Source organism: Ambystoma mexicanum, chromosome 2p, assembly GCF_040938575.1.
Source record: "Ambystoma mexicanum isolate Mex_15411 chromosome 2p, UKY_AmexF1_1, whole genome shotgun sequence".
NCBI classification, from domain to species: domain Eukaryota; kingdom Metazoa; phylum Chordata; class Amphibia; order Caudata; family Ambystomatidae; genus Ambystoma; species Ambystoma mexicanum.
The window spans coordinates 1156517197-1156538982 of NC_090923.1; the positions used below are offsets into that span (position 1 = coordinate 1156517197).

The 21786-nt window shown below is 46.2% G+C and overlaps 1 protein-coding gene across 1 annotated transcript in view; it reads right to left on the bottom strand.

Annotated features, from left to right (window-relative positions):
• Positions 1-6161: 6161 nt before the first annotated feature.
• Positions 6162-21786, bottom strand: part of PLP2 (proteolipid protein 2) — a 155492-nt gene continuing 139867 nt past the window's right edge. The window contains exons 4-5 of the mRNA XM_069645275.1: positions 17927-18026; positions 6162-7312 (exon numbers count right to left, since the gene is read on the bottom strand). Of these exons, the coding sequence (XP_069501376.1) occupies positions 7296-7312; positions 17927-18026 (117 nt within the window). The 3' untranslated portion in view covers positions 6162-7295. The remainder of the gene's footprint in view (positions 7313-17926; positions 18027-21786) is intronic.

Below are 21786 nucleotides of genomic sequence, written 5' to 3' on the forward strand. Positions count from 1 at the left end.
AATCATGCTGCTTTTGGCAAGATGGTCGCAAGACCCTCATTCTCTGGGGGCACCGCACACTTTTGTTTGTCCGATCAGGCTTTCCGACCTGCTCCTGTTGGAATGACAGATTCTGGTAACGGTTGTGAGGTGAGGCACTTTGGCGTGGAGACCGGTAGATTAAAAGTTTTTGTCTAACCTGCCCTTTTCAGCAGGCACTGAAAACAGATGCCTCGTCGTTTTTAGACCTTCCTCCCATAAGCATTCCAAAATTGGTATGGAGGCCACCACTTATTTTCTCTTCCCCCATATGATCAAAAAGGAAGCATTCCTTTTTGTTCTCCGATGCAACTAGGCCGAACTCTTGGCAGATTTTTGTAATCCTGTTATGAAAAGCAGAGATGTCGTCCAGTGGGAAGGGTTTTTGTGCCTCTTCTGGAGGTTCATCAACGTGTGTGTCCGTATCCCAGCCTTCATCTCCCTGTGGAGACTGTGGCATAGTTGATGTGCTGTGTCTTGGGGAGCATCAGCGCCTGGGTCTGTCAGTTGCCCTTCCTCCTGTTGCATCGAGGAGGAGAGTGCCCTTGCCAGAGGGGTATTGGTGACCTATGTGGAATGGGTGACCCACTTTTCCCCCGTGATCCCAGCAGTAAACTGGGTCTAGAGAGTGACCTGAACCTTGAGGATTCGCGGCGGGAGGACTGTGTCCTACTTCTCGATCTAGACCTCGACCATGCCCTAGTGGGAGTGGGTGATCGACGTTGCTGTGCCGTGTGTATGGGTGCCTGCATTGGTGTAACCTCTGACTGTCCTTGGTGCGGCGGCAGCCAGATGTGTAGTAACTCTCTGTAATGACGGGGCCTGCAGGGACAAAAGTGCCTGTGGATTTGTTAGCAGGACTCACATTTCTGCCTGGGATTGTTGCGTACCTAGGTGACTTGCTCCGGTCTTGGGTGGAATGCAGGCATCTTTGTTCTTGTTGGCCCCTTCAAGGGATAAAGAGAGGGATATTTCTCCGTGGGAATGGGGGAAGTCTAGGAGACATAGGCCATTGCTGGGGTTCCTGCACGATTACAGAATTTTCCGAAAGTTGTGCCTGCTCTGCCTGTTGTGCCTCAAAGTCAGTGTCTATCTCATGCTGCAGGATGTCTTCTGGGATAACCTTGGAGTAAGCATTGGGTGATACTGGTGAAGGAATCACGTGCAGATGTTCTGCCTCCTGTTGCAGAGTGTTCTCTTGCTGTAGAGTGCTCTCTGTGGGATGATCGCCCCTCTTGGATTTGCCTTAGGAGCTGATTTACTTGGGGTAGCAGCCCCAATCTCCTGGGTGCCCGTAATGGTGGCTGAAGCTTGTTTCTCAGTCGACGGGGCCAGCATCATGATGAGCTGTTTATCCGATTTAGACATTGAGGGACCCTGTGCTACCGCCAACTGTTTACCTGACAGCATTTACTCATCAACAAGGGCGTCAATGAGGTTGTCATCAATGAGGTTTTTGGCAGGTGTTGTGCCTCGACGATGGGACCAATTTTGCTTGATTCGTCGTAGGTGCTTTACGTCGACTTATGGTGCTTACCTGACAAGGTGGTCATGATTGACGAGATTTTTGACTTGTGCTATTTACTCGACAGGCGGTCATCACTCGGCTTGTCATCAGCGACTCCGTTGAGGGCTTCCTCACCTTCAACCTCTGTTTGTCCGTCGATGCTTTCGACAAGGGCTTTTCACAGACTACATTGACCTGATAAAGGGGGTTTAAGAGGCATCAAGGGCCCCGTTTCCTTAGATGAGGCCTCCCGCACTGGCGGCTCGTGGCCTTGAGTGTCATGGCACTTATATTTCTTTTGTGGCCTTTCTTCTGATCTCACTCTTTCTTTAGAGCATGGTCTTTAGTCCTTGGGAATGGACATACTCCTGGTTGAGCCCAACTAGGAGTGGTCATTTCGACTCAGTGGGCTAGTTTCCCTAATTGAGCCAACAGACAAGGCACAGATTCCTGTCCTTCAGGGTCTTAGAACTAAATCCCTTACAAATATCACAGTGCTCTAATGTGTGGGGTACAAGCAGTAGATACAGTCAATTTGCCTGTCTCGCTCAAAGACATTTTTAAGACCACAGGTGGCACAGGCATTAAATAAGGTGTTCTTTTTGCTCTACATTCCCACTTATCTGTTGAAGACGAAGAGAAATTCTGTTTTCTGAGGAAACTATTTTCCTTCACTGAAACAAATAATTCTCAGATTACAAAACACAAGGACTCCCATCAGTGTGACACACTTAGAATCTGAGAAGAGAAGAAGGGTCTAACTACTCGATGTCCCGTTGGTTGGGACCAAAAGCACCCATACAGACGTCGACAGCATACACAATGAAAAGTTCTTTGCTTTAGGCAAGGAAAAAAAAAGGGTAACTGAGGATTCCCAGCCTGACGCCGGGGAATATTCAGAGCATGTGAATCTATGAAAGATACCAGTACTTCAGAACATATGATATGTTAAACCCATTTCATTCCATTACAGAAAGCTCCACCTGCTGAGAACTTCCTGGAGTTGCAGCGATTATCACCCATCATATCGTACCCAATTTCATCATGTCCACTCCGATCACTACACTCAACACTCCTCTTCGTTCTTTGTGATTCCTCCAAAGTAAACTTCCTTTTTATATTTACTCTTATTCCACCTCTGACCATCTTCCAACACTACATGGTGTGATACTTTTTGCCACCTTTCTTGGTTCAAAGTACAGATTCTCTCTTAGACACTTTGCATGGTGTCCTAATCTTCACCCAATCTCGTACACACATTTGTTCATTGGTTGCAAACTTCGGTTTTTCGTCATACCTCTTTTTGTATGCCAACTGGTACTTATGCATTGTCTCCATAATTTGTCCTCTATTTAATTCAATTCCCCCTCCCCCTACCACAGGTGACACAAGTCTGGCTCCATCTCATTATCACGAAAGGTGACTGCTTTTTCATTGGGCGAGGGGTCTCTCGCTATGCAGCAATCATCTCCCACAGAACCTGTTCCGAAGGCAGACCACTCGCCAATGTCAACTGTAAATTCTCCCTAATTATTGTATTCACTCTCTCCACTAACCCATTTCCTTGTGGATGATACAGTGATGTTCTGAGATAAGCAATACCATGCATCTCCGGGAATTTCTCCATGTCATTCCATATAATCTGCACCCCATTGTCACAATGTATTTAGGATATTCTTCATGTGCACACATCTCCAGTAGAAAATCTATCACCACACTAGTAGTTACTGAACTGGTGAATTTATTTCAAACCATCTTAACATTTAAACCACCAACTCAATTAAGTTGCAACACTCCTCCCTCACACTCTCTATAAACCCCATCAATTCCTACTTTCCCCCATACCTCTATTTATTTATTTATTTTGCATTTCTGAAGCGCTCACACAGCCTGCAGGCACTGGCGTGCTGTTACAGGAATGGTTGCATAATTGTTATTTTTTGTCTTAGTTGCATATTTATAACATGCTTAAATACCCAGAGGTTTCTAAGCGCGGACCCGGGGATCAAACCTGTGTTGCTTTGAGCCGTCTTGCTTCCAAGGCGAACATGTTGCCGCTGAGCTATCCTCCCGGGACAGTTATCCAGATCCTACAGGCCTCAATGGTACTGCATCTGTCTTCCTTGACTTATCACTCTCAGTGCATGATTGGCAATCTTTCACTGCACACTCCACCATGTCATACATTCCTGGCCATCAACATTGCTCTCTTAGTCTCCTTTTTGTTAGACTGCGACAATTCTTCACAATTTTCCACCTCACTTCTCAAGGAGGAAATGGTTGCTCACCATTTGCCAAAACCCCGCTTTCACTGCATCAACTCTTTTTTTACCATAGCATATGATGTTTCGCAATCCAGTTGATCTGCAATCCTTCTTGTGTATGTTGCATTATGTGATTCAATTCTTCATCACTTCCTACAGCACTGTTCCACTTTTCTTCTGATACTACTTCCCCGCCCCACCAAATCCCATACACACTATACCCACATTTCCATTTCCTCTTCCTTGGATACCTTTAGAGGGGGCAGGCTCGATAAACAATCTGCCACTAAATAATTCTTCACTTGGAGATGTTCTACTGTGAGGTTAAACTGAGTGTTTGCCAACCATTTTGCAATTCGAGGTGTTGCCACACCAAGTGGAAAACAAATGAACTAATGGTTTATGGCCACTTCTCACCACAAAAGGTAATCCTCACAAATATGATCTAACCTACCTAACTGCCCAACAGCATGCCCACGCCTCCTTCTCAATCACTGAATATTTCCTTTCGCACTCATTCAATGTTTTTGATGCACATGCAATAGTCATCTGCGTTGACTACGTTTACTTGAGTCATCAACGCTTGGTCCCTCCTTCCTATTCATGTGATCAATATACCTTAGCAAAGTGTCCTTTCCTTTTGCATTTCCAGCCAATATACTACATTTATCGCTGGATAATTCGGGTCTGATGCCATGAGACCCACAATCCTGCCCGGACAACAAGCCCCTCTAAAGCCTGTCCCCACTTAATGGACTTCCTCGGAGGTTCAGAACTTCGTTTTTCTTGGTCACCACGGCCATTATTCCATCTTCCTCAGGTTGCAGTGCTCCGACTTTTATCATACGTCCTCACTGCATTCTAGCATAGATTACAGACCCCTGCACCAACATCCCCTTGTGTCTCCCTACTTCCTAGCTGTCATCCTCTCCTCCCTTCTAGAATCCTTTTTCATGATATGGAACTTGGCCCTCAGCCGAGTTCTACATCATAACAGCCCCATATAAAACCCTGTTCATGGGTCTGTGCTTAATGTTTTGTGGGGAAAGGCACTAACCCAGTTATTACCTGCGTTTGCCCTGAGATTGGACAGAGTAATTACCCAAAGATGCTTGGGTGCTGATGAACAAACTGAGAATCTCAAAGAAGATGAAGTGCCCGCCCACACCACATGTAAATACCAGAAGCACAAATTTCCTGCCAATTGTCCGATTTTTGGATGCGACTCCTGCCAGGTGCCAAGATTTTAAGAATTGCACTCCATTCCCCTGCAAGAGTACATTTACATCGCCATATTTCTTCTATTGGCCCTATACACTTGCTGTCAAGAGTTGGGGTGTTTTTGCCTTATCGTTTTGCATCATCCGGACAGGCAAATCACTAAAGAATGCTCTATATTTTGCTACCCCAATGAAGCACACCCGTAGGCCCCAACCGCTGTGGCAGGGAGTGCGCTCTTGTGGGGGTTGGAAATTGAAAGGGCTGATGGCCCAGTGATTTCTGTCTTGTCAAGGCCATCCTAGTCGGGTGTATGTTTTGTATACAGTTTGTGACCTGTTTAACCTCTTGTTCCTTCACAGATGCAAATGTTTGTAGGTACTATTATTCCTTGTTGGATTTGCATTGTTGCATTCGCACGTGGGTCCGGTGTGTTGCATTCCTTGTACCTGATCTCCGGAGTACTATTTCTACTTCCAGGTCTTTAGGGTGGGATGCAGCCACCCAGGTTAGGGAGAGGGAGAGAACAAGTGTGTGCATGAGTGAGTGTATGACATAATGTTTAAGAGAATGAAAATGTGTGCACGTGTGAAAGCGTGCATGTGTGTGAGTGAGAGCATGTGTAAGAGTCAAAGTGTGGGCATGTGTGAGAGCGCGTGTCTGAGGGAGAGAGAGTGCGTGGGTGTGTGTGCGTGCATGAGTGAGAGACAGACTGAGACACACTTGGGTTAACTACATGTGGTAGGGATCAAATCACTTAACAAAAATGGCAGTCTGCCCCACAAAATAAGCAGTTTCTTGATAATCTCATTGTACATGCTGTTACTGTGAAACACATTGTAACTGGTTTACAATCTAAAGCAGAAAGAATTGGTCTTAAAAAGCGCATATGTATGCATAGTACAAGATTAGAGCCTCTGGCTCAGACCATGATCTTGGATCAAAAGCTCTCGGGATAGAGGCCAAACCCAGAGAGTGCCTTCCAAACTTTGGGTGCATGACAGACTTTGTGTTGTGGTGACAGTGTGCCATTTCTCTCATAGCAGGCCTCTTGCACTATGGCCATGCGGTGCACCTCCTACCGCCCACTTGTGAACCGAGCCTACGCCATGCACAGGCTGAGTCCACTTTGAGATATTGAGCCGTACAATGAGTTATATAACGTGATGTTTTATTAAAAGCCACAAGGAGTTTCAAGAAGCTAAAAAAAAGTGAGTTGCAAAAAATGTTTCCTTCCAGCACCAGCTCTCCCTACGCACAGTCACTCCAGCATTCGCCAAACAGGGAAAGGCGGCAAAGCCAGCTCGCGGCTTAGGGGCATGAAAATTGGTGGAGGGAACACTGGCACTCTCACTCACACCCAAGTAAACACTCATTGGTAAACACTTGACTCAAGCTCTCCCTGCTCACTAACTCTCCTGACACAAACAGGTACAGTCATTCTTCTCCCACACAGGCAGTCACACTTGGTACGACCTTAGCACATGCAGTCTCTTGCACTGGCCAGACCCTGACACATTCATGCACTCCTATGTCACAAGCCCCCCCCCCACCCTCCCAATGGCACTCAAGTAAACAAGGCACTAAACGAGCACTAAAGGCACATCACGCTGGAGGCTCAGAGACTCTCCAAACAGAACTGGGAGTGACAGACACGTGCCTTAGGAAGTAAGATTCCTATTTCCACTTCCATCCCATGAGGCCCACTTGACATGCCTCGTCCGTCTGTACAGACGTGCATTCCCTGAGGAGGCCCCCGGTGCACATATACATTAAAACAATACAAGGCCAGCACTATGGTGCTGCCAGACCACGCTGCTGAAAAATTGTGGCAGCCCGTTTATCCTGAGCTGCGCTACTCCCAGGTGTAGGCTGACCCCCACGGTCCTCCAGATCACGCTCCTCTTCAGTTGTTGGGTTAAATGTACCCACAGTTCGCATTGATTTTTGCTCAGTTGTTGACTTGGACCCACAATCTATTGTCGCACTCTATGTTGGTTGTTGTCATGGGCCTGAGGTCTGTGCCTGCTCCCAGGCTGGCCCTGTAAACTGTGGCTGTGCTCTAGCTGCCTGGGCCATGGTGAGCAGAGGAGGTGGAAGGATGAGTCAAATGTGGGCGGGGAGCAGAAGGCAATTGCATTGGGGTGGACGCAGAAAGAGGAATTCTTTATATCCGGTCGATTCTCAGCACTATTTACAGAGATTACAAAATGGCGGTACTGGTGATGCAGTGCCGTGCTCCCCGTCGCTCGAGCTCTTCTTCCTCGGATACCAGGGAGTGCCACCTTTTAGACCCCATCGGCGTCTGAAAGAAAGAATGGGAGAGCGTGATTTCAAGTGTTGAGAAAGTGGGCTGGTCAAAGCCACCATGCATGAAGGTGCAGCACAAGCGCGGGGCAGATCGCAAACTGGTGCGGATGCAGTGGGAAGCGAGCAGCCAAAAGCATTCTAAAAAAATAAAGGGGGAAAGTGCCAGACCACAGAAAATGATATCAGGGGGGACACGCATTGAGATCCACTCAATGCCTGACCCTTTTAGTACATGCAGATGTATCTGGCCCCTTGTGTTCAAGTTACTTGATTGGCAGTCAATGTTTTTGCTTCTGCCACAAAGAAGTAATCTGCATGGAAAGTAACTGGGACTTCAAATAAACCTATAATGTTGACACACTCCTGCCCACTTTGATCACCTAACAGCATTCCTTGATCAATGGCATAGGTTTAAAAATGTTGAGCCTGCTCTTGATGTGCTGGCTTTCAGCTGGTGTCATCTAGGATTCCTGTAACACTGTGTGCTCTTAGGTTCTCTTCTCAAATATACAGCTGCAAGTACCACATTGCAAAGGGGCGTGGCTTTTTCGAGAAAGGACTAGCTGAGCACTGTAAACTCGCCTTTTAAACTTTTAAAACGGTGTAGTATTGTGGTGAGTCCGAGGTCATTAACTTGACAGTGGCTGGGTGAACGCTAGTCAACGTTTTTGGGTTTGACTCCCGTTATTAAAAAAAGGAAAGTTATGTTCAAATGCAAACATTTGGGAGCGTTGACATCCCTCCTGAAGAGTATAGCCTGCCCTCGGTCCATGCTACTTTAAAGAGGCAAAGGAGGTATACCCGTCAGGCTGTGCAGTTTTCACCTTTATGATTGGGATCACTGCTGGTTTAGCAGGAGTGTGGGGCTACCTATGTAGGTGTTTTATACACTACTCATGCCTGTACTCCTGCAGAGCAGTAGTCATTTTGTCACAGGGATGCCATGTGGTCTCTCAAGCAAGGTATACGTAAAGATTGCGTAAGGCAGGCCATAGTGCACCGCACAACAGATACAAATGTAGGAATGTTTCAATCCACACACCGCACAACAGATACAAATGTAGGAATGTTTCAATCCACACAAAAGTGTTGAACAGAAGTTTGGCAACTACGGTATCTTGCACAGGATCGACAAGCTGCATCTTCATGGGACTTGCAGTGCTCCAATGGGTAGGGTGCCTGCAAAGACTTCTCCGGTACGTATCCAATGCTCTGTGGTCCTCCCAGTCAGGTTCCTGTGGTTTGACTAAGCCAGCAGGATGTGGTCAGTGCCATATTGGCATACCTGAATCGGAAAGTTCTAGACCGCACAGAGTCATTTGCATGCCAACACTGCCTATCGTGTCTCCTGAAAAAATGAACACACACAAGGAGTCCTCCCCTCCTGCTTCTACCCCCGCAGGTGGAAGGGTGATATAAATCATTGGTACGCTGTGCCACTAGTTCATTCACTTTAAAATAGCGTACCTTCAGTTCATAGCCTCAACAAGAAAAGCGTCCTGGATGATTTTTCTTTCTCCCGAGCCACAAACAGAATGAGCTTGGGCAGCACTGCCCATTTCCCAAATCTTGGACCAGGTCGGGCACAGTCTGTGGTGCTGCAGCCGGCACCTCATCTAACACATTCCACAGCAGCAGAGCCTTTCATATGCATAATGAACCGTTCCCAACTGAAAGACCTCACAAAGCACCAGTTACCTAGCAAATCTGGTATGCAGTGATAAAACCGCGGCAAAAATGTCGCCTGTACAAAAAAAATCACGGCGAAAATGCTGTGGTTTGACCCGTTAAAGGTGCACCGCATTACACCATTTAAGAGGAGTGGGGGTGTCCCCCGCTCTCCTTAAATGTTATAATGGGTTCAGGGGATGCCCTGCATCCTTTACATGGATTGCAGAGGCAAAACCACAGCCTTTTTGCCGCAATATTTTGTGTCCACTGCCATTTTTGCCACGATTTTAACACATGCATAGCTCTCAACTCACACGCTTTTGGCAGGTGTCACCCGCCTTGTAAAGTGCTGAGTCACCCTCCAAGCCTCCTGCACGCCCATTCATTCCAATGGGCGTCTCACCCGCCAAAAACAAAATCAGGCGAATTCACCCGCCTTGTGGACATAAATGGTTGAGTGCTATGCACATGGAACCGCAAATCTATGACAGCTAAGGTGAGCAACACAAAGCACCTTCTTAAAGATGTGCTTACGTCAATGACGACTGGTAGCTTGAAATAAATCGCTAATAATTATTATTATTATTATTATTATTAATAATAAAGTTCGCTGTTATGGTTCTAGTCGAATGTGCTGCCCCACAGGGAAATGAGCGGAACTCTTTGCTGTGTCCTCTTATGCTAGGGTATGGCTTCTTCTATTGCACACCTCCTGCCATTTTCTAGGAGTTTCAGGATCCGCAAGCAGTGGGATAAGGGGCTAATGCAGCAACAAGGGAGCAGGGCAAGATTTCTTGGTTACAGTTTTGAGGTTTGCAGATCTGAAGATAGGCCTTTGCAGAGTGTATGTTTGAAATATTTTCTGGGTTCTCTGGAGTAGTTGTTAATGGGTAATCCATGCTGCTGAGGCGCTTGTTTGTCCATGGGCCTGTCAGAGTGGTGCTTAAGGAGTGTGTGAAGTGCATTGGCGCATCTGTGGTGGGTTGGTGGTGTGTTTAGGGAAATATAGTGCAGAAGCGTGCCTTCAGATGGTGTATGTTCCATTGTATAACCTGTATTTTTTCATTGGACAGGTTGTGTGCTGCACTGTTTTGTCAATTAGAGTGGGAGGTAGAGTGATTTTGAAGCAGCTATTCTTACCATGTCATTCTCCAATCACTGCCAAACTTTTTTTGCACGGACACACCATGCAAGAAAGCCTTGGAGTTTGCAGCTCTCAAAGTGCTCTACAAATAGCAACAGCGCACAGTAAAGGGAAGCGTTTTGGATCGGTTTTACTTTGGCCAGTGACTCACGAGTGAGCTAACAAATAAACGAGTGGTGGACTAGAGCAGCAGCTCCTAAGGGAGCCAAAAGGACCATATGAAAGTGAGTCCCAAGTCGTCGGGCAATCACGAAAGGGCAACTGATCACAGAGCTTTGCATTTACCTTCGTTTTACTTCAGTCCATTTTTAGTTTAGGCTATTGTGAGGTGCTCAAGAGCCAAAACTATTGCACCTGTCCATTCCAGGATCTCTTGGAGCTTGGCCTATCAAGCAGGAACATCAAACGTTGGCCTGCTAGTGTCATTGCTAAGTAATCGGCAGCCTCAAATGCCCTATAACTGTATTAAACATTTCTTAAACCTGTGTGCCTTCAACCACTTGATTTAATCTGTTAATTGCACGGACGTCCTGTCTAAACAAACACGGACATAGCCAACAATTTTGCGTTATGCGGAGGTATTAGATGGGCAAATGCCAGACACTCATATGCCTGAATAAATCATACCATGTTCCAGCCGTTGCCACTTATGGTCAGGTAGTACCATTATGGTAGTGTCAGGAAAATGCCTACTCGATACCTACATAAAAGCCCAAACTATTGTCTTGACCCCACGAACACCTCATCCTAATAAAACACAGCTAGCTGAGCACATTCCGGCTAGCTTAGGTGTCTCCACAGGCCTAACGCAGCCAGAACTCAGTCTGGGTGTCCACCCTCCAGAGAGAACACATCCACTGATTTCCTCAGCACCCCACCTACCGCTAAGAAGCAGCTATCGTGCAACAACCACACCAGCTGCACACATATCCGGTGCGCCCACACACCATAAGACACTCTCTCTCTCTACTGATTTGAACTGTGGTTCCCGAGGGCGTTCAACCTACCAGCGCTTTGAGGTCATACCAATGATACATAAGGCACTATATAAATGCCAAGTAACATAACATAACAGAAGGTTTGATACTGTCATCATTCAAGCCATGTTAATCTTCTACATGGATGTGAGAAGGGCACCCTGTAGTAGAGTTTGGGATTTTGTAGTTCACACATGGGCAAATGTTGGTGGTAGAGGAGAAGGCAGTGGGAGTCACCAGCAAGTTAAGGTGGTAATGCATGGTCATCTGTCGACAGACGGCAGGGGAATACCCTAGCATATATGGTGATGCTGTGGTCACACACGGATACATTGGAGTTGCTGTGAATGCAGATAGCTGTGGCGATTATCCTGGTCACCCCAGGGATACTGTGGCAGGTACATGTTGATTGAGGTGGCGTGGTCATATTCAGTAATGGGCAGAGTTTGGGGCGAGGAGTTTGGGCGATTGTAGTCAGCCTGGTGATGTTCTGATCGCCCCTTGACATACGGTGAGTGAAGCAAGTGCAGGAAGAGTTGGTGATCACATGGTTGTATGGAAGGCTATCTAAATGGTGGTTGGCCACTGCATTATGTATGGAAAACATTCTTCTCATGTATTGTAGGTGCCAAAGGCCACTAGGTAATTTCCCATTGAAATCAAGTGAAAAGGCATTATCTAAAGAGGTTCCCAGATCACAGACTGGAGTCAAACAGGTCCACTTCAGGGTGGATCCCACTCATGAAACAGGAGAGAACCTAAGAGTAGTTGAGTTCCCATTTGTTGGGGAGTTGCAAGCATGTTCAACTGATCCACATTGCTTTTCTTGACTTCTACCAGATGAACCACAGATTCATTTGCTGCTGGAAAACCCATATGTATATGTCCACTGTGGGGAACAAAGATGTTGCACACAAATGGAACGCTGCTTATTCATCAAGAACGCTATAGTGGCACTGACCATCTGAAGGTTGAATATCCATCAGTTCAAGACCAGACCATGGAACCATGACGGAGCCCAAAGTAATTCCCCACGGTGTCAGAGAAGATTTCCATGTATGTGTAATTTTCCAGCCAGTTCTGTACCCCCAACTTTTTGCTGCTGTTTAAACACCATAGTCTGACTTTGCCAGAGAAGCACAGCCTTCAGCTGCACTCCATTGGGCTTTTGCTCACTTTGTTATGGGGAAACTGACCTGCCCTTAAAGACAGTCTGTACTGGGAGACTTTGTTTCCCTTAGTCCTTTCCAATGTTGCAACTTTTTTGCAATTTGTTACAAGTTGCACAAGGTACCTTACAGTACAGTGCTCTTGGATCTTCCTTTCGTTTTCGAAGCCCCTAGACTCCTTATCAGACAGCTTATCTTTTCGTGTATTTTTAACCCTTTCTTGCCACGCAGACTGCGTTTACCGCGGTTGGCACAGGAAGGTGGCCTGGCTCCAAAATGGCCATGCCATGAGGTCCTTTGTCCTGTCCTTTGGCCAACTTGCCCCTTTGCCTTCCCCAGGTCGAGACGACCCGGGTCAGTCCTTATTTGGGCATGCATTCTCTGCGAAACGCCAAACTTTCGCAGGCTTCTGCATGCCTTATGTGTGTGCTTCCAGGATGTGGGCTGGACTGTCGAGTTCCAATACACATCCTGGTTGCCAGAGAGTCTGGTGTGCTGTGAATGGTTGGGAACAGTGTGGTCTGTGATTGGCCCACATCTGGTGTGCCTGTATGTGAGCAGATCTCCCATTGGGTCCTCTTTGTTTTGGCGAAAAGGAGATTCTGGATAAGAGAAGGCCCCAAACACCCACACCAGGTCAATCTCTTGAGTTCTCACTGAACGTAGGATGGGATCGAAGTATCCTGAAACTAAGAAGCTGAGTCGAGGAACCGCTGGTGAACAGCTGGAAGGTTTGGCACCCCAAGCCTGCTGTTGTCCCGCTGGACCCCTCTGTATCTGATCGAACTAGAAGGTCTGCAAAGACGCTTCGACCCAATGGAATAGTGTGACCAACTATTCTCGGCACCTTCATCAAACCCTGCAGGTAAGCCTTCTCTGAAGTGTCCCTGGGCCAACCAGTGGGCCCGACCAGATTGCACAGGAACTTTGCTCTAACAGGAGACCCTTGAAACTTGGTACATCACAAGCTCTGTGTTCACGGCACTCCCACACCGAATTTCGTACACGTTGCATTCCCAGGTCTGGAATACATAGAGTGCCTTGCTGCTGTGCCCTTCTGTGCCCTGAAGCCTGCCACAGTGAAACTGGCCTGATCCATCCAAGCCCTTCAAGATAGTTTACTGTAACCTTCTCGAAACCCATCTGCTTCGCCTCCTCCACATCAACAGCTCTAAAGTAGGCAGTGGGAGTAACATGCAAAAGCAATAAAAACAAAAGCAGGTTAAGTAAACGTGTAACTCGGCACAAAAGGACATGGCATTTAGACCATTGTCAGCTTGGGAACTGTTCTTACTGTAGGCCAAGTGCTTGTGGATCCAAAGAAGGCATTCGGGTAACACTAGCCCGCTATAAATCAGGTAAAGAAGAGGACCAAGGAATTCTGAACGCTTGACCCAAGGTCCATGGGGCTCAATTCCAAGACCGCCAGATGGTCCAACATGCACGCTTCCTTTCCACCCAGGATAAAGGTGGCCCGGGCCAGTAGGCTAAAGATAGTCACGCCTGCTACTTTTGGGCAGCTGTGGAGGACGACATACTGCTTCTGGAGTGCTCACTGTAGGAGTGATTTTGAGAGTCTTGAGGGAATCTGAAGTTAGCAAAGGTGCAAAAGGCTGCAAAGGATATGGATGTGTACTTAAATACATGCGTTGACACTGCCAATGGTTGGCCATGAAAGGAAGTTTGTCATAATAGCTACTGATCACAATTGGTATCAGTGAACAGGTCCTTGACATCAAATGCTAGACCAGCACCTTTTCTTGGGCTACATTTATGAGGCAGGAGCATCACAAGCAGGCTCTCAGGATCATGGTTCTAGATGGAGTGCCTACATGCCACCAAGCCATGCTCACAAGGTACAAATGTTATGCTTGCTTTTACTGAGATTTGGTTGAAACGCTGCTCTGCATTCCGGTGTCCCATCGCCCAAGCTTGATCGTGCAGTTACATCCTGCCACCAAAAACATCCACGTGGGCATTGTACATCTAACAGGGAGCATTTTCATACACTTTACTTATGGAGTTCTGAAATTCCTGCTTTTTATAAAAGGGTGAAGATGCAAGAGAAGACACATTTACGGCCCTGCTCAGTACAGCGGGTACTACGATGGACTGTCTCCGGAACAATAATATCTGAAAGGTGGGGGTAGAACTCTGCTCAATATAAATGTTTTGTTTCATCCTTCGGGCGAAGTATGTGATTCTTCCCTGGTGCCACTGCCACACACAATAGATCAAATTGGCGAGAAATGCAACTTCTCTCCCAAATTATTGATGGTAGAAATGGCCCCAGGTCCCCCATCTGGAGAAGGGAGGTTGCATGCGTGCTTAGCCTCCTCCACACCATCATGTATTCAAGAACCATGTTGAAGTATGCCACCATACTTCTACAGATGGTCAGGCATAGGGTTAGGCAAGGGTGGCTGAATTTCCACCATGTGTAAGAGACAGGAGCTGATGTCCTAACAAAACTAAAGTGGAGGGAGACCTAGGTGCCCGGTTAGACTTATGGGAGGGACACCCGTGCCTGCATTAGATGGCCTGACAAATTGTTTCTCATAACCCACACTGTATTGAATTTTGTAAATAGCTCAAAAAGCTGCACTCCTGACAGTGGTAGATGACAAGGTCAGTGATCGGGATGCTGTGGATACCTAGAGTTAAATGGGTCTGTAAATAGGCAGGTCTGGTTGGGACCGACGGCGACACCGCACTGGGCGGTACTGAAATACTCTGATCAAAGCTTTGGCCGTGTCAGATACGGCAGAGGAACCACTGTTAGTAGGGTGCAGGCGAAGTGGGAGATTCTTGAACCTTCAGTAGGGCAAAATGATCTGCTATCCACTCCAGTGAGTTGCCGCTGCACTTGAGATTGATCAATGAGATACAGGAAACAACCCCCATTCACAGATTGCAATACCAGTCCTGACCTAGAGACAGGCAGCCGATCTCTATGGTCAGATCCTTCAAAAAGCAAAGGAATGACAGTGGTACCAGATCAGTTGATACGTGCACCTTGGAATCCACCCATGAGACCAGTATCGGAGAGAACCTGATCCTCTTATCCGCTACATCACTAGGAGATGATCTCACCTTGCACCTTCAAACCCTCAAGCAGAAGAGGGAGTTTATAGTAGGTGGTCAATTTTTGAGCAATGCCAGGAGTTGTGCCATTAACCTGTGTCATTAAGATCCTGACAAAGCACTAAGACAAGATGTTGGTATTAGCCTCTGTAGGGGCAAGTGGCATTAGGCTATGCAAGAACCTCAGGGTGAACCCTGGTAGGATTAGTAAGAACCTTATGTCTGACCCCTGTAGATTTAGACTTTTTTCAGCACTTTGCTGACAGGATTCATGAAGTGACGAGGACATGTTTGCATGGAGAACAGCTCACCGCTCCTCCTCATATCCACTCATTCATGAGCTATGCGTGATTAAGTTCCCTAGTTCACCTAAGAACAACAGTCTTTTGCTTGGCACTGAACACAGCAAGTAGAGTCTTGGGTCAGCGAAAAAGGCGATGAAGCAACGTAATCAAAATGCAATTGGAGAGAGGAGGCAGAAAGCGAAACGATCAGAGACCCAGTTTGGAAGTTTGAGGGGGGTGGGGCAACGCTGGTGCCAGAGGCTGCAGGGCAGAGTGCCATGGCAATGGTGCCAGCACTTGCAGAAAGGTGGTGGGACAGAGACACTGGAGCATCCAGGAGGCAGGATGCTGCCAAGACGACAATGTGACCCAGAACATGGGAGACGCCACATCTGCTGAGCAGTCCAGAGAGGTCAGGTGCAGAGGAGTGACTAGCACAAGCTCTCCTACAGGCTCAGTGTTGGATGAAGACCGGAATGCGTGGAGGTTGGGAGATAAGCCGGTCCTCCAACAGCGGATCCAGAGAGTGAGTAGCAAGGACCACCCTGAATATCCCACCTGGGGACATAAAGCCCAGGAGCACAGGGGCTGAGGTCCGGAAGACCAATGTAGGGAATCGCTGAGGCTCAGCCTGAAGAAGACATGCTTTGTGGCCGCGGTGGTTCCAACACTATCAAGAGTGCCAGTGAAGAACTGATGAATGTGCGGGATGCGCGCAAAGAGACGGGAACTAGTTAAGAAAGTGCTTTGGGAGAGTTGTGGTTTCAACATTCCAAGGAGCATAGTGGCGCGGACAAACCAAGTGAACTAAAGGCAATGCAGGTGTAGAGGCGCTAAAAAAGGGACTTAGCCAGTGAAAAAGATGCTTTATGGGCTTGGGGATCCAGCCACTTCAGAGATCATGCGGCACTATCCAAGTCAAGTGAACCAAGTACAAGTTAAGAAGGACCACTAAGCAGAAGGAAAGAGCGGGAACACTTACAAGTCTATCGAGAATAGAATCACTGAGTAATCAACGCAAGTCTAGTTTGAGAGCACTAAACCAATCAAGTGCACAATGCCGAGTATTCCAAGTGAGAGCGCTAAACCAATCATGTGCATGAAGCGTACAGAGATGAGCATTCCAAGTGAGACTAGTGAGAGCGCTAAACCAATCATGTGCATCAATGCTGAACATTCCAAATGAGAGTAGCGTGAGAGCGCTAAACCATTTAAGTATATCAGTGGACAATGCTGAGCATTCCAAGTGAGACTGGAGTGAGTGCTAAAACAATCGAGTGTACCATGCTGAGCATTCCAAATGAGTAGTGTGAGAGCGCTAAACCAATTAACTATAGCAAGTGTACAATGTCAATCATTGCTAGTGAGGCTAGGGTGAGCGCTAAACCAATCAAGTGTACAATAGTGGGAAATGCAAGCGAGTCTAATGTGAGCGCACTAAACCAAGAGTCTCAAAATTACGGGTCCTGAGAAATCCAAGTGAGCCCAGTTTGAAAGCACGAACCAAGTGTAAGTGGATCAAAAAGCAAAGCACTCAAAGCCAAATAAACTGGTAAAAGAGAAAGTGACACAGTCAAGTTAACGCAACACAGAAGCGCTAACAAGGTCAACCATAGTTGAGAAGGATTGCATTCTGGGCATTGTAGTATATATTTATTTCTGCAACCCAGTGGCACGCAGACAACGTTTTGAAGTATCATAGATCTGTCTTAGCATCAAGTGTCAGAGCAGACTAATCTTGACAAGACAGAATAAGAAAGGCATTTGAGCTGAATCAATAGCTCTATAATTTGAAAATAACGAAATGGTATACATTTAGATGGTGTAGCTGTTAAGTATTTAAAATCCCACACATGCTTGTCAGATCCTGTATTTAGCCGAGTGCACAGTGAGTGCAGATTGCTTGAATTCCACATGCGCTACGGGAGCAAGTGGCGGGCTTCTCTTGGGGTACAGATAGTTCAGTTTACATGCCCAGGACCCTTATAGTGATTGATGGGGGACAAGATGGAGAAAAGGTTCTCCATAGAGGTGGGGTTCCTCTGGAAGTAAGACTGCAATTTTGCCTCATCTATCCGCAGACCGGTCTAGACTTACCTTACACAGTTGCCAGTGGGCATCCAATATTGCTGGTAGAGGTGGGGATGATTCAGACATATGGCTGGCGGGAGGAGATGCTGGTAGCGCGCGCGCACACACACACACATCAGTGCAAGTGTGGCGTTTGGCAATTGTGTAGAAGCCGTAAGTGGGGTGCAGCGGAGGGTCATATCCACTTACCTGGAGAAGATGTGGCCGCGGGTGCATGCGCCCTTCTCAAGGTTATGAAGATGGTGTAACAATCGTAACCGAAGAGCACTCCAGCCAAGATCCCAAAAACCTGTGGAAGAAACAAAGGTAAGCACAGAATGGAGACCAGTTTCTCAGTCGCAGAACTAAACAGTGCTAGCCTATCACAGAGGCAGGGGGGTGGGTGGGTGCTCTTTCACTAGGGCATGGGGCTCAGTTATATAAGGAAGGGCTCCCAACCCCAGCATTGGTGGGATTAACCAAATAAAATGACTGGTGGGGTATGGGGCTCCCATTAAACCACATGGTATGTGTCAGAGCAGAAATTCTGGACCCTGTCCGATCATTTGGAGTACCAGCCTAACCCTTCCCCAGGCATACAAATTATCATAGCTCTAGAGTAAGGGACTTTGGAATTTGAAGCTCTATTCTAGCACTTCCATCCTGCGGCCGTCCATATCTCATTATTCTCAAGAGTCCCCTGGCCATGCGCGAGACGGCCACCCAGTCCTGCTTTTGCTTTGACCTCTGGGATTGTAGTTATTCTAAATTTCAAAAGAGATCCAAAGGGAAATAAAAAGAGGACTGGATGGCCTTCTCGTGCATGTCCAGGGGAAACTTGAGAGCTCGGATATCATTGTGATAACCCTACCATCTTATTGTGTATGGGACTCCGACACATCATGATGTGCATTCATCAGGGGCACGGACATGGTTCTTGTACCAGAGACCCTAGGCGGGCCAGCCACTGATATACTGGAGGTTAAGGCTGAATACATCACCAGCGATATGGAGTCCGACTGTATCATTTGGGTATGCAGCCTGGCGGCATAACTAAGGTATTGGCCCCTGCCATATCTCTTGTGCGCATAGAGCATGGACTTCCCATCTACACCCACATGGCTTCATATATTGCTTTGTTAGTTTTACTTGATGGCGCCAGTCAGTGACTGCAGCATATCTGGAACATGTTTCTGACCAAATGCAAAGGGATACGTACAACTGTGATAGCTTCGCGTCCGCGTACAAATTGTCAGTTGGATTCTTGAAAGGATGTTATCCATGAGAAATAAAATCTATGGACTCACCTGACGCGTAGCTAAGACCCTGGATCCTCCTTTTTTGGTTTTAAGCAAACCATCATCTTATAAACAATTTCGCCGTAATACCAAACAAAAATACAATTCATGTATAAAATATGTTTCCCTAAAATTATTATAACAATATATAACAATTCAGCATTAGACAAGATTTGCAACTAAGCTCACCAGGCAACATGACAGCTAAGATCCCTTTCCCCAACCTTAACATCTTTAAAAAATATAGCTCTTCCAGAATTTATAAGATGCAATAAGCATCCCAATTTGAAAGCCATAAAACAAACGGTTCCAAAAAGACCCTCCCGTCATTAATCTGAATTCGCCCATAAAGCGTTCAAAGAACAGCCGTCTCACAGAGCACTAATTTACACAGGATGCTGAGTGTCTACACTCCCCTTCCTTTTCCGTATCCTGCAAGCTCTTTGCGTTTGGAGAATTTTTTGTCTTGCACCCAGTCTGTCCCAAGTGGGTAGCAACTTTAATCTAAAACGCATACAATGCTTAGCCACCTCCTTACGCAGGATATCTTCTGCAATAGGCCAGCACTTTCAAGGCGTGGCCCATGGATGCAACGGATGAGAGGGAGTGTCTACTGGCCATGTGTGTGCAGCCCATTTCTCTTTCCCACAGCTCTAAGTTTTGGAAGATAACCTTCCTAAAAATACCTATTCCCTTGAGGGATTCCAAAGATACATCCAGCATTGCCATAAGCTCCCTACAGTCTAAAGTGGAGTTCCGGAGCGACTTTCAATCTCCCTGGTGCATGATGGCATGAAGAGTCACCCAAATGGTGTAAGAATCCACTTGGGGGTGCAATATTGTTGCAAAAAGTTATGTGTATCCTTACGATGATAGTTCCAGCTCTACTCTAATCACTTGCACCCGGGTACAAGAAGGTAAACTCCAGATATATCTTAGTGTAAATCCTTCCAACCGATCTTAATGTTGATTTCCAAACCATGAGTCAACACAGGAACCATTTTTTATATAAATAATGCTATCATGGGCAATCATGATTAATGCCCCCTCATTCTTTCAAAATGTTTGAGAGGAGTGCAATCATTTTTTGCTTTAAGCTTTGAAGGAAATTAGTTTCGCCTGGATTCCTGGAAATAGTAAAGCCCAAGCACTGCCTCCAGTCTCTCCTCCAAGGACCCGCTTATACCTTTTAAATGTACATCATTGCTCATGTATAACCAATATCGTCTTTTTTTAATTCAAACTTAGGATTTTCTCCTGAGCATATTTGTGTGCAAACTCCAGACTCCACTGTACCCCACTCAGTGTTTTGCCCAGCAGAATTAGGTCATCAGTGTAGGCAATCCATCTGACCCTCAATAGACCTAGCCTGGGGGGCAGGGGTCGAAGTCAGAAACAACTTTTTGATAATACCTGTAGTTGACTAATCTTTCGCTACAGAATGGCTACTAGGCCATAATGGCTATTTAGTGTACAAAGGTTAGCCCCATTAATTTCAAAACCATATTTAGTTTCCGGTTTTGTGATGGATTAGTATATCGATAGGTAGGTAGGTATTCCTCCAATTGTTTATAGAAATGTCTGTAGAAGGAATATTTGGAAATTTTACATTTTCCTGGTAGCCAAATGTACCAGCTATCAGAACGTACAATTAAACTTTGATTCCTCATCAGAAGAAACATTTTTAGCCGATACTTTGCTAATGAGTATTTTCAATATTACTAAACATGTTTTACAAATTCTATTTGTACAGAAAGCCTCATTTAATGTTTCTACAATAAAAACCCATTCAAAGAAAATGTGTTCTTTGAGAGTGAGAAAAAAGAAAGCAGTCTAACATTGTCAATTTGTGGCTTGCAATGGAACTAATATTCTAGAATTCTAATTTCAACCAACACACGTGGACGAAATGTTTAGATCGATCCTCTAGATGTTAGGCGAGAATGGTCAGCACTGAAGAAATAAGGAGACTAACAACATATGTAGCATATACACACTATTTTGATACATGGATCCAGGTCACCCACAATGCTGCTATGTATCTTTCCCCCAAAGACCAGAAAGAATGAAATGTCCAAGGATAAGAGGGATCAAGTGGAATGCACTAGCGAGCAATGAATTAGTCTTATTCAAGGAACGTCTGGTATCGCCAAGCAACAAAGACGTGTGGTGAATTGCTTTTATGAAAAGAATATGGTTACGTTATTGTGATTCATACCGCTGCCATTTTTATGGTCGCCTGGTGATCTGGCAGATCAGAAAAGGAAGGGGGCTGGGAGGGGTTGCGGGATTGAGAGGGAAAAGCGCAAGAGAGCTTTGATGTGCTGTTGGTAACTTCAGTTCAGAAAAACTGGTGGCTGTATGCTGCTTTGTTTTTAGTTGGTCAACGTTGTGTGGCGTTTGGTACAAGGTTGTATATAGGTGGTTTATGTGTGTTTGGTTTAGTGTCCTGTTGGGTGCTGTGGAGTGTCAGAGTGTCTGTAGTTTCTGGTGCTGTTTTATTTTTGTTTTTGCGGCAGAGGTCTGTGTCTGGTTTGTTCAGTGTTGGAGGATGGATATGCAGAATATTAGTGTTTGAAGGAGGGTTAGTCAGCGGTTGTCCGAGTCTCTTCCTGCAGGTTGGGTTGATCCGTCCCGTTAATAAATTTTGATGGAATTTACAGTCTGATGCTTTATTTCTTTGTGTGGCTCTTTTTCAGCTGGGGGGGAATCAGGTTTTTGGTGCTTTCATTGGCGGTTTTCCTTTGATGGTGTTTCCTCTTTAACTTGGTG